Below are 13700 nucleotides of genomic sequence, written 5' to 3' on the forward strand. Positions count from 1 at the left end.
ACATACCGTGGGGCACACTGGGATTCTGTGGTTGATCCATGTGGATAAATCCTCACAAATCTCCTTCCAGAACCTCTGTACCGGTGTACAGAACCATAAAGCATGCATATAATTATCTGGGGTGTTCTCTGTGCACTGTGAACAGATATTAGAGGTGACAAAGCCCATCTGGAACATCCTTTGTCCAGTATAATGTATTCTATGAAGAACTTTGTACTGTATAAGTTGTAAGTTTGGGTTTTTAGTCATAGTAAACGTATTTAAGCATATTTGTGACCAAGAGAACTGGTCGGTATTCAGAGAGAGATCCGCCTCCCACTTGGAGATCGGGAGAGAGACTGAATCGTCCAGTTTAGACACTAACCTGTAGAGTTTTGATAACAACTTTAAAGTGCTTAGATTCAATAAATCTATTATCTTAGCGGGAAGTTGTAAATCTAATTGGCTAATTTTGTATGTTTTATTTATTATGACTTTAAGTTGTTGAAAAATGTATTCCTGCTAACTCCGTATTGAACAATAAGTGTATTGAAAGGTACAAACTGTCCTCCTACAATTACGTGCTGTAAATACCGTATTCCTTGATCTCTCCATTGAACGAAATTAACCATCTTTTTATCATTTTTCTTGAAAAGAAATCTTTAACAGCATAACATTTATTTAATTTATTGTATAGGTAATATGCAATTGATTAAAGTTAAAGAGTTTTCCAAGATGTTTAAACTTCTTACTTTGAAGAAAGTAAGAAAACATCTATGAAAAACAAACAACGTTTTTACATCTTACAAATAAAAAAAAGTCAAAAACAAAGCTGAATCCTATCCAACCTAAAACAAGGAAAGGTTTCCTCAACTTTTACGTCAGACAAAAAAAAAGTTGTAAATTTAAGTTCCAAATGTAGATGTGAATTGTTGGTATTAATGACACAAATCCAAAGTGACTCTCGTCTGTCCAATCAGTTATTTAAAATAAAGTAAAATGAAATTAAAACAAGTATTTAGGTTACTGCAAGTCTGCACTATTTAAAACTTTTAGTGCACTTTGAAATGCAGCATCTTATTTGTCTAAAAAAAGGCACGTCAAGAGTTCAGCCCGGTGAAGGCCTGCCAAACAAAATGCATTCGTGTGTAATTGTTACGGTTCAAAATAATTTCCGGACAGAGTGCTGGCCCTGCGGTCCTAATGCCCTTTCACATTATGTCTGGCACTCTTTCTGGTGCAGACGGTCAACCTAGATCTACTTGGCAGAGGGCCTAAAGATCACAATTAAAGCATGCAAGACTTTTGTTGTGGACTTCAAATATGTAATTATGAACATATAAATGAGCATATTAGACACTTTTTAATTCAAATTAATATGGTTCATCTGACATCCTTTGATGCTTATAATAGTCAGAGAACTTGGAGAGACCGTTTAATCAGTGTACAGACGCATTGTGTCATTCTAAGTACTGTTTAGCACTCTGTATTTCCATTATGTGCATTATGAGGATTATACTGTATTATTAAATTAGTGCACCAATATTTGCGACTAACTGCAGCCAACTCCCCAGAGGACTCGCCTCACACATATTACCTCATGTTAATCACCGTCAGAGTCATTAAGAAGCTCTTTAGCTGATGTTTTTAGTGCCCTGATCAGTTTAAGTTGACGGGGGTGGGGACAGAGGAAGGAAGTGAAATAAACATATTGATTTATGATGCAGCAATGTACAGACAGCACTCAGGACAACATGGTAGAGCTTTGATGTTTGTGGTGAAACTCAGAGAAACAAGAAAATTAGAATGTTTTTTTCTTTTAAGATCATCTGTTCTAAAAGAGCAGTTTCATCCGTGCATCAGCGCGTACGGCAGCATCTCCTGCTGTGCCACATCCAGTGGTGGACAGTAACGGAGTAAATTTACTTGAGTACTGTACTTAAGTACATATCCAGAGGATTTGTACTTTACTTGAGTATTAGATTTCTTTGGTACTTATTACTCTTACTTGAATACATTTCCAAGACAAATATTTTTACTTTTGCTCGAGTAAATTTCTAGGAAGGCTGAAAAGTACTCGTTACTTTCAGGTCTGCTCTTTTTTCTTCTTCCCTAAAATCCTATTGGACACAAGCTGTTTTTGTCAAAGGAGGAGACCTATCACAGTGCACGCTCTCCACTGGGATGTACGTAAAGCGGAAATACGTCAAGCCTCCTCAAAACGATACAGCCAAAGTAGCCTGCGTTTGTCAAGACAGAGCCGCAACAAGTCAAGACAGAGCCGCAACGATGGCTACGCCTGCGTCAGGAGAAGAAAGACAATCCGCTGAGTCGTCTGAGTCTGATAATGAGCCGGACTCATGATTGTTAATAAACTCTGCATCATCTGCTGTCCTCTTATGATCCCATTCATTTGATTTGTTTTTGGTGTTTCTGCAGGTTTTATATAACATTGTGGTTCTAAAAGCAGCACATCAGTGCAGCTGGTTTCAAAGAGTTAATTCTCAGAAACAAGAGTTAAAAGATCCTTAAATTAATTTAGAAAAAATATAGTAATTTACTGATGTGGAAAATAAGAAATTTACTCTTACTCTTACTTTTACTTAAAGTAAATTTAAAAGCATTTACTTTTGATACTTAAGTACCTTTAAAAGCAAAAAACTTTTCTACTCTTACTCGAGTAATATTTTGGCTGAGCTACTTTTACTTGTAACGGAGTAAATTTTGACCAGTAGTATTTGTACTCTTACTCAAGTACTGGGGTCGAGTACTCTGTCCACCTCTGGCCACATCATCCCACAGTACACTAATAATACTCCACCTGGGAACCTCAAGAATACACACATATGTCACTGCTGCGTCCTCCTCTCTCACGCACGCACGCACGCACGCACGCACGCACGCACGCACGCACGCACGCACGCACGCACGCACGCACGCACGCACGCACGCACGCACGCACGCACGCACTCACTCACTCACTCACTCACTCACTCACTCACTCACTCACTCACTCACTCACTCACTCACTCACTCACTCACTCACTCACTCACTCACTCACTCACTCACTCACTCACTCACTCACTCACCACCAGAAATAACTGCCTGTGCACTGATAAGAGGCTTGAGCACTTTATTTGTGAGGACAGGATGGGTAATCATGTGAACATGACAAAAGATGAATATTCAAAAATATAATGCAAATAGTTCTTTCAGTAGTTTTTTGTCCAACTATGGCTTTTTTTAATCGACACATGGAACAAAAGAGAGAGGGGAGCTTTAATCATTTTGATTAATAAATAAGAGATTACATATTATTGCAGGTACAACATTGTAAAATGTGGGTGTGTACAATAAAATAGCACTTGATCGATTATATGCCTCCCTTTGAGATAAGTAATGTTTTCTTTAAGTGTTTATAACTTATAACTTATAACTTATGTTGATGAGTTAAATGAAAGCCATATTCTTTTCTTCTGTTTCCTACTTTTGTTACTTGAATTGGGAAGATGACATCAATGTTGCTCTTCTCTATTCACCTACAGAAATGTATCAAATTCAAACTCACTACATGATCAAGGCCGATGGAAAGGACACACAGGCAATAAGTGAAAGAAAAAGCAAGAGGCTTTACTGTTTCTTCAGGCTTTGGTTTTCAGTCAGACGTGCAGAGGGAAAGGGCTCCAGAGTCATAGGAGCTCTTCATACCTGGTTTGAGGGACGACTGGCTGTCTGGACTGGGAGTGATGGATGCTTCTATCTGAGCGTCTGACACCTAGACGGACACAAAACTCTGGATTAAACTTAATCTAGTGTGACTATCTTAACTATTTAAAAAAACAATTTACCTCTTCAAATTTTTTGGCCTTATACTGATCAGCTCCTTTCAAGAAGTTCAGTAAGATGATATCACAGAGAACTGTGCCCTGAAGATAAACATATAAACAGTAAAAACAGTATCTAGTAACAAGAAAATACAGTTTTAGCTTCAGAACAGAAATTCATACCAGTCCAATTGAGGTAAATGCTGCAACTAAGTTGATCAGTGTTGGGATTGTGCTGAACTTTCCTGCCTAGAACAAACAGGAAGAAAGACATTTAAAGAAGGTTAATTCTCACAAAGATGCTCTCCACAGAGTTATTACATAAAAATATTTCATTTTTTCAAGCAACATCTCTTGTTGAAACAATCTCAATAATATGAATCCACAAAAGCGTTGGTGAAATATAGGATATAACAGAGAAGCTGCTCATCAGCTGTACAATTTGACTGGCAGTTCATGATTTCCATGCTGGTCTGCAGGTTAAGTTTTGATCGAACTGAAATACCCTGAAGGTTTGCCTTAAACAGCTGCTATTTTAAGAGGGGATCGTAACTCTAAATGAAATGTATTTGCCATGGTGAGTGCCAGGACAGTCACACACATCAGTGTGACATTTGTGTTTCTGGAGTGAAAAAGACAACACATTTTGAGTTTGTGTTGGATTGTATTTCCCAGCTGACCACTCTTTCCTCAGCTGGACCCTTCTAGCAAAAAAAACACTATAAAACTTGCCTTTTTTGTGCAATACCTGTGTGCTGTTTGTCACTGAACAGTCACAATTAGAAACTGTGATGCATTTTCCTTTTTTACTTTGGCACAAGTTTGCTTTAAGTTATGTCTAATCTTTCTTTGCCGTTTCCTCCCATAGTCCAAAAACATGCATGCTAGGTTAATTGATCATTCTAAATTGCCCGTAGGTGTGAGTGTGTCTGGTTGTTTGTGGGGACTGCGGGTGGAAACTAGCATATCTGCTAAAACCCGGTGTATTCCCACTGCTTAATGTAGTGTGAATTAATATGCATTGTCCCGTCTAAATAAACTTTGAAACTTTGAAAAGCCTTAAAGACCCCAAATCTCAGATTTTCCTATGTTTTTTAAAAAAAAAAAACAACCTAACAAATAGAAAAAAGAAAACCTATTGAGTTAAAACTTGGTTGTAGAGCAGGAACTTACACACACCACACCAATACTTTATTTGAATTTTTGCCTAAATTGTCTTTTATTTTTCAAATAAAGGAAACGGTACAGTGCACATCCAATTAAGTAATTGCTCACATCACGAGAAGAGAGGCTGTGGTTTTACATATGACGTCTCCCAGACCGGCGCGTTAGCTAAACCAAGGCTCTTTTTGAAACCACAAACTATACTAATACATATTGATTCTGACCAAATGTAGTATGCAGTATGCAGGTTGGGAACAGTTACAATATTTGTAGGAAGTCACGCTACTTCTGGAAACTGACCAGTCAATCTCACATACTGTATCCCATAATTAATTGGGCCACTACAGCAGTGGTCATTCATGTCTGCTAAGACTGTCAGCTAGGCCTGGGCGATAAACTGAAAATTGACCGTAACCGACATTCAATGCGATGAATCAGTGTTTTGATAAAAGAAAAAAAGAAAAGAAATGTCTTTTTAGTCGATTTTTATAGAAGGGTATTGCATTCCCTTGAGAAAAAAAAAAAGCTTTATTTTTCGGGATAATTTTTTCTGTTTTTCGTGGTATTTTATTTTTTTGGCCCTGTTTTTCGGGATAATTTTTTCCGCCCTGCTTTTAGGAATAATTGTTTCAGTTTTTTGTGGTCATTTTTTCCGCCCTGTTTTAGGTATAATTTTTTTCCAAGTGAATGCAATACGGTTCCGTACGTACATGCTGATAGGCAATTTGTATTCCCCCTTTACGGCGTGTCTGTAATCACACTACACCACCAATCCAGTCTGAACGAGAAGGGAAACCCAAGAAAATGGCTGATGGATGGATGAAACGAAATATCGAAGTAAAACTGCCAACATGATATTGATTTGATGTCATATCGCTGAGCCCTATTGACAACTTTTCAAAACGGGAAGCTTTTCAAGAAATGTTCTCCTTTACAAGGTCATAGTACGTACCAACAACGACTGCTGCAGCAGTATACATTACATATTAATACTACTGCTCTGTATGTGCAGTTTGAGGTGCAGTACTTGTGCAGTACTTTACTAAACACAAAATTCAAATCTGTAAGGTTAAAACTGTACAGCTGTGCAGACTTCCCGTTTTTGTTTGGGGCTTCATTGTTCTTTTGAAACTTTCTTAAGTTTCTTTCCACCAGACATGAAAATTCTCAGTTCCTCTTTAACTAAAAATGTCATGATTCACCTTTACCCCTGATATCTGTTTCCTCCCACACACACTGTGTACAAACGATCAGTATCTGTCTAAAATTCTCAATAAAAAGCTGATGCAAAAGAGTAACTACGGAGGCATTTCGTCAGGAGCATCCATAGAGCCGTGTTGCTCTGCAAAGCTCCGACTTTGCTTCCCCTTCTGCAGAGGCGCATTTTAAAAATCATTTCCAACAGTCTTTGGGGTCTTCCTTCGTTACGAACTGGGTTTGATGTTGATTTAAACCTAACAATCAACACCACAAAAATGTGTTTTCTTGTTTGTGTGTTTAAATCATTATGTTTAGTTAGTGAAAGAAGTTGCAGTACTTCAGATATAACACTAAAACACAACTCACATTGCCAGTGACCATAACGTCAAAGCGGATCGCATAAGCTTTGTGAAGAGTCCGAAATTCCGTCCCATTCTCTGTCTTGAAATATTTGGCAAATCTGAATTCAAAAAGAAGCAAATGTGACTAAAGACTGTAAATCAACAGAAAACAAATGAAAAAGAAAACAATCTTTTTACAGTACCTGAAGTTGTATCCTTTGGAGGGAGAGGAGGTGAATGTGGCATCCATTCTAGTGAAAGAGTACCTGGGCACACAGTTTTCAATATTTCTGTCCAGGTTACACTTCCATTCAATGTTAATTCCTATTTCTCCTCCCTGCAGAGAAAGGTTTAAAAACAGAGGATATTAATGTGGTACATCCTCAATCTGTTGACAAACGTGAACTTGGATTCATCTTTCTTTACACCTCTGTTGCCTTTTTCATGCATAACAACAAAACTGTACAAGCAGCATTTCTGTTTCAAGGGTCAAGACAGAAACTTTAATAAGAGGTAAGACCTGTTCTGCCAGTCCATCCACAGTATGATTGGTGTAGCTCAGGACATCCCCCACGCGAAAGATGGGACAGAAGGGGTTCAACTCTGGGTGGTAGGTGCAGGTCTTGATTTGTTTTTCACTCATTGACAGAAAATTTCCTCTAAGAAAGAACAAGTTTGCTTGTGAAACAAACATGCTGCCACTTTTTGAACGAGCCCATGTCAATCATTGTGTGTGTGTGTGTGTGTGTGTGTGTGTGTGTGTGTGTGTGTGTGTGTGTGTGTGTGTGTGTGTGTGTGTGTGTGAGACCCACCTGGTGACATTGAAGAGCGGGAAGCGAATGCTGTTTTTGATGAAGATGGTGAAGTTTTCCACATTCGCCATTGGTGTGCTGTGAACAGGGTTGACAACAGTTGAGGCTTTTAACAAGGTCAATGTTCCTAAAACACACTGTTTGTTGGCTACTTTTGCTAAAAGCTCACACTTTATCAACTCCCAGTCTTGGGGCTGTGGAGTACACAATATCTAAACATTCAAGCAAATACCCGGTACGGCAGATTACCAGTCCAGCCCTGTGTGTGACTGTCAATCTTACTTCTTCACTTTGTCGTTCTCAGCTGGACACCACGCTTCAATCTCACAACGACCTTTGGACTCTGAGATATCGATGCAAGCACCTGTTATTATACCTGTTGAAAAGAAATTTAATTTATTGAATAATTGAATAAAATCAGCTTTACTCTCCTTTTCGTTTATGGTCACTTGTGGATCCAGAAACACCAAGATGGTGATGGCCATTCACAGACCAATGTTCACAAACCAATAGTCTCTGCTCGTTCCACAAACAACCCACACTGGGACAATAATGCCATGAAAATATCCACATAAAAACAGTTTAGCATTGTGTTAATCATGCCATTTGTCTCAGGAAAGTAAGCTCACCATTGGCGCGAACAGAGCCCAAATGCTTGTGGCAGTCTGCATCTGTTGAACATTGGAAATCTTTTCTAGCCTGAAACACAGAGATGGGTATAATATTAAGTGCAGTTCAGAGCGACAGGCCGGACTCAAACCTGTGCCCACTCAACCCACTGAGCTATCCAGGGCCGCAACTCCTTTACAACTTTAAATGAAAGACTATTTTCTTTTTTTTTCTTGAGCATAGACCATTAAAGAATATTATATGTCCTTGAGCTCAAAAGTCTTAATTTGCTTTCTCAGTGTGTTTAGTATTATTATGATGTGATGAGCTTTGGATCGTGAGCTGTTTCTTTCCTTCTTCAGACTTCAATCTTCCCATTGTTCTGATACAAGTTTATCTTGGTTTCTTCAACATGTCTTTGACACACCTTCCTCAGCGTATTCTCGACTTCTGTTTGGTGTTGCAAAGAGATTTTTCTTCACCAAGGATTGGATTCTGTGAACATTGACTTTAGTTCTCATGGTCTTCCAGATCTTTTGATGTTGTTGGGCTCACATTGGCCTCCTTCACACAGGCCACGTACCAACTCAGTACTTGATATTAGTTCCAGATCTTTTATCTGCTTCTTTTGTCTTGGTGTAAAACAGGAGCCGAGCAAATCTGGCCAATTAACTTCCTTTCCTCCAAATACTATTCAGAGCTTGAATATGGAGGTACTTTCTTTAAAAGGCAATTCATTCAATTATTAAATACTGTATTTTTCCAAAGCCTCTGAAAATATACTCTTTTTTTCTCATCTTGATAGGTTTATATTAAGTCCAGTGTCAGGTTGTTTATTAAGCCAAAATCATAGAAACTATGTAATTGTCCAGGGAGTTCTGGACCTGACTTTAATTGGTAAACTACTTTGATAAATTCAGATACTCAAGAAGGTTTGGAAAAGCTGTAAAGTTCTGCCTTAGCGTTAAAAGGTTATGAGAGAGTTCAATCTTCATATTGGGGAGGGGTGTTTCTTCATTCGGGTAGAAATCTTGTCATAAGCCGGATACATTTTAAATCTTCCTAAGCTCCACCTTGGTAATTAAAGAAGCAACCGAAGAGCAGATATCTGAATGTGTCGTCACCTCTGGACATCGTCCTCTGAACTGGTTTTCAGTGATGATGATTCTGGTCATGATGCAGAACACGTCCGTACCCTGAAACACGAAAGAAATTGTTTAAATTGTTTATGCACAGCTATTCTTGCATAGAAAAAAGGATCCATTCAACTGTCTATGAATTTTTTGTAACCACTTAAGGCCGCTCAGGGTTAAAGAGAGGCTTTAGACAAACAATCAGGTGTTTCACAGGAACAACTAATCACTCTCAAATATTTCCAGTATGGACGTTATCGAGGGGTCCCAGAAGAAGAGAGGATTTGTCCTTACTGTAAGATTAATGATATTGAAAATGAGTTCCATTTTTTATTTTATTGTCCTCTGTATCATGAGCTGCGTCAACAATTATTTGATAGGTGTAAGAATCTGGATTTGATGTGGGTAAGCGATGCTGAGAGACTCAAATGGATTTTTGATCATAAAATATTTGCACTTGCTGACTATTTGGAGAAAGCGTGGGATAGGCAAAAAAAAGTAACATATATGTAAGAATATACATTCTGTTTTTTGATTTATTTATTTATTTTTTTTTCCGGTGTACATTGTGCAGCTCCCAATTAAGTGTGTGTGATATTGTGTATTTGATGATTTTTTGTTTCTGGTGTCTTATAATCCCGTAAAGGGATGGGTCTTCGGACATGACACAAAAATAAAATTCATTCATTCATTCATTCATTCATTCATTCATTCATTCATTCATTCCAGTAAGATGCGGTCGTCTGAAACTACAAGAAGACTGTGAAAGGTCCCTAAAGTCACAATTTCTTTTGAAAATGATATTTTGAATGACATACTTGAGGAGGGTAGATGTAGTCGGCCACATCCATCACAAGGTCGTTGTACTTCCCAAAGCCTTTGACTTTAGTCATGACAGAGGACTCGACACCAGTGTCAGTTACCTGGTAAGCTTTCTCATGGATGAAGACCCAGCTGTAGGACAAGGGACATGACAGATCAAGTTTGGTCAAACAAGTCACACGGACACAAGGAATCAAACAGATCACTTACCCAACAAAATATGTGATGATGAGCAGCTGCACAACCCGGTTAATGATCCCCACAGACCAGCTCTTCACCACCACCGACTTGGTGGTCTCGTAGGTGAAGAAGCCAGTGACCCAGCCCCTCATCAGGGAGGCCATGGCTGCGATGGATACGAGTCACAGGACCTTCCTGACTCTCAGATAAACCTGCAGCTCTTCTCTGGTGTCAACAGGTGCCTCCGTGGACTTGGGACAGTAAAGCTTTGAGGCTCAAGAGAGACTCTTCTGAGCTGGAGCTAAAGTTAAGCTTTCTTTTCTTTCTGTCCCTCCTTGATCTGGTCTTTGTTCATCTGCTTCATTGCATTTTTGATGGCGGAGGCTCCCCGTCTCTCTCCTCTGCCTAACTGTCTCTTTTTCATTGGTTTATAACTCAAAGCGGACCTCCCCCTCTTCACTCAAACCAGCCAGAGGAAGAAGTCTCTTTCCTTCCCCACCACAAATCCCCATCTCCCATGCCTTTTTTCTCTGGCTCAAAGAGAAAACACACAAGCCACACACAAACATGTGAACAATTAGCCCCTCTAATCAATATCCCAAACATCCAATTTCATTTTCTGCTCAATCATTTATGACAGACTGCCAGAATCAAGAAACAGAATCAACTTTATTATCCAGGTTTGCATCCATAAATGAAGAATTTGGCTTTGGCTTACTTTCTGTCAGGGTACAGAGAATCACATTTAGAGACTAACTTAAAACAGATATGTACAGGCATTCATTTAATTAATTAATAATTACAAACCACTTTATATGAAGGAATAAAGATCGTCAGAAGACATTTATTTTTTTGTGGGAGGATACATAACTCGGTCATTTTGTAGTAAAAAAAAATACAAATAAACGTGAGACTAATTTAAGCTCTTACAAATAGCCTCAGTCCACACATAGAAACAGGAAGCAGTCAGACACTTTGGCTGCTTTTCATCTGAGATCAAGGTTTTGGATTGTGATGCTCTTGTTTAATCTTTCTAACACCTCTCTGAGGTTAAAAATCTCTATCATGAATGAGGAAATGCATCACTTTGGAAAATTATACATTTCCTCATCAACGTTTGATAAACCTTTGATTAAATTATGAAATTAGACACCATTCTGTTAGTTTTTTCTGTCTGCAAATGAAGAGAAGAACATTTTAAACATGATAAGAGTACACAGTATATTATATACAGATTTCTGTCTTTCAAACATTAATCAAAATGCTTTATTCAAAAGGATTTACTCCATTATTCTCATCAGCAACCAGCAACAGTGCTTTTATTTACCATGGCAGGAGTTTCTGTGATTTCTATTTTTTTTCCAATGGGAACACTAAGTGCAAAATATGGTTGACATCATTGGTTGACTAACTGTAAATAAATCACGGTGTCACATTTATTGTCTGCACACAATTACTGTGTCATTCCAGACAGTTTCCGGTACAAACTTCTAAAAATATGTTTATTTTAATTTCTCCAAATGATCTCTTTTGCATTTGTGTCATTTATTACAATGGTGTATATGTATATGGTGATATACTGTATGGCATCTGTATTTCCTTTGTTGTGCACACATTTTACTTGTTTTTTATTAACACAACTTACTTGTTTGGACTAATTTTATCACTTCTGTACAAAGGAAGAAAACAGTAAAATGAAATGCAAACGTCCTTTTTTGTATGTATATGTGTATATATATATATATATATATATATATATATATATATATATATATATATATATACACACACACACACACAGTTCATGTGTGTGGATGATGACACCACGTGTAGTTTTGAACATCTTTTGCATTCTCACCACAAATACATTCCGAAATACAAAGGCTCACCACCATTTGTTACTGGTTAATGTCATTTGCTGCCAAAATGCAGCTAAGTAAATAAATGTCTAATGAAAAGCAATAAACTTCATGCAACAGGGATTGAAATACTGATTCAGTTATTTTTACTCACATGGTGTTTACATGAATGAGTGTAAAGTTTTGACATGGACGGTGCATCTGTACAACACTGGTGATTCTACTCTGTGTCTAAGGTTCACATTACTGTACAGGTTGTAAGCACAGTTTGGACATCAATGAACAGAGACAAAGAATGAGTATAATAATATACCTCCAAAATGCAAATGTCCTGTCACCTTTATTTAAAAATGAAATAGGAAATGCCCTGTTCATCTAACTAAATCATGTGGAGATTTTAAATTTAAGTGGAAATCAAACATGAACACTGGGGGTGAACCCTGCCATGAACTGTGACCAGTTGAAGGCGTACCTGCCTTTCACCTGAAGAGAGCTGGGATAGACTCCAGCAGATCCCCGTGACCCTAAATAGGAGGAAGAACGTACGGATAATGAAGGTGGATAGTAAGGGCGGGATGGAACATCTTTAATACACATAGAAATGGTCAAATTCAGTTTGTAAATTTTTTCCATTCTGTTACCTTTTTACACTGTAATTATATTCTCCATCTCCCTTCAGAAAAAAGAAACTTAACAATAGTAACAATAATATACTGTATACTGAAAAAATATTTTGATACATTTATTTCTGAGACCTCTGAAACAACCCCATAAAAAAGTTTCATATAATAAAATATAAAAATCACCAAATGTTTTTATGACAACACAAAAAATAAAGATTTAGAAACTTTTGAAGACAAAATTGGATGTATTTTTTAATTTCAAATATATAATAAACATTTTAAATGAAAAAAAGAGAAAAGATTATCTGTGTATTATTTGATTTGTCCAGTTTTAAAGGGTTAATTTAATTTAAGGCCCATGGCTTATGGATTTACAGGCTGCAGATAAATGTGAAATCAGTGTTTATTAACTCTAGATACCATTTCTCCTTTACATTGGACCATTTATGGTTTCTCGTGAATAGCATAAAAAGTTGAGAAAGTGTCATCACTTTATATGAAGCTACTCAGAAAGTCCTAAATGCTCAATAGCTCTCCATTAAATGTAATTGTGTCACATTTCTGTACATCGACTGTATAGCAAAAGAACTCTTTGATGCCACACTTACCGTCTAAGTGCACTGTAATAAATTACATACTGTGGCATTATTGATTGCGAAAGTTGTGACACATGATACGAGCGTTTCTCACACACCCACAAGGATCAGCAGCATTACATCCTCTCACATCAGAGAGATAATGCAGCACGTGACAGCAGGCATGTGTGCGTGTATGCATGTGCCTAGACAGCATGTTATTTCTTAAGTGGCTCCATTATGATTGTGGTCAGTTAATGGTAACCGAAGACATACACACAAACCCACCGGCTCTGGTTGTACAAACAGGAACACAAGCTTTCAAGCTGCATTTAACTGTAACTGTTTATCACAATGACACACTGTAAGCATTCCTGTAATGGTTGATGATGCCGTGAAACATATCGGCAAGAGGGAACGAATGTCAGACTGGACATTGTTCAGGACCGTCAGATAACGATGGACGTGATCATTATCTCAGATTTCTCTGCACACAAAAAGTATTAAAAAAAAAAAACATCCCTATTAAAACACAAAACCAAGGCATAACAAATACAACGAAACACAAACTAAAAACA

General features: G+C 37.7%; 1 protein-coding gene across 2 annotated transcripts; it reads right to left on the reverse strand.

The window, feature by feature from the left end:
• Nucleotides 1-3107: 3107 nt before the first annotated feature.
• Nucleotides 3108-10441, reverse strand: p2rx3a (purinergic receptor P2X, ligand-gated ion channel, 3a). Of its 2 annotated transcripts, XM_061726323.1 has the most exons (13): nt 10096-10441; nt 9882-10017; nt 9055-9126; nt 7951-8020; nt 7604-7697; nt 7322-7399; nt 7030-7168; nt 6713-6846; nt 6535-6628; nt 3988-4053; nt 3829-3906; nt 3689-3755; nt 3108-3519 (listed from the first exon to the last, which is right to left on the reverse strand). In XM_061726323.1, the coding sequence occupies exons 1-13, from the start codon at nt 10227-10229 to the stop codon at nt 3512-3514; spliced, it is 1170 nt and encodes a 389-aa protein (XP_061582307.1). In that variant the 5' UTR covers nt 10230-10441; the 3' UTR covers nt 3108-3511. The 2 variants fall into 2 exon arrangements, with proteins under 2 accessions (XP_061582307.1, XP_061582306.1); XM_061726322.1 differs by having other exon boundaries at nt 3108-3755.
• Between the last annotated feature and the right edge of the window lie 3259 nt (nt 10442-13700).

This window comes from Cololabis saira, chromosome 7 (genome assembly GCF_033807715.1).
Source record: "Cololabis saira isolate AMF1-May2022 chromosome 7, fColSai1.1, whole genome shotgun sequence".
Lineage (NCBI taxonomy): Eukaryota > Metazoa > Chordata > Actinopteri > Beloniformes > Belonidae > Cololabis > Cololabis saira.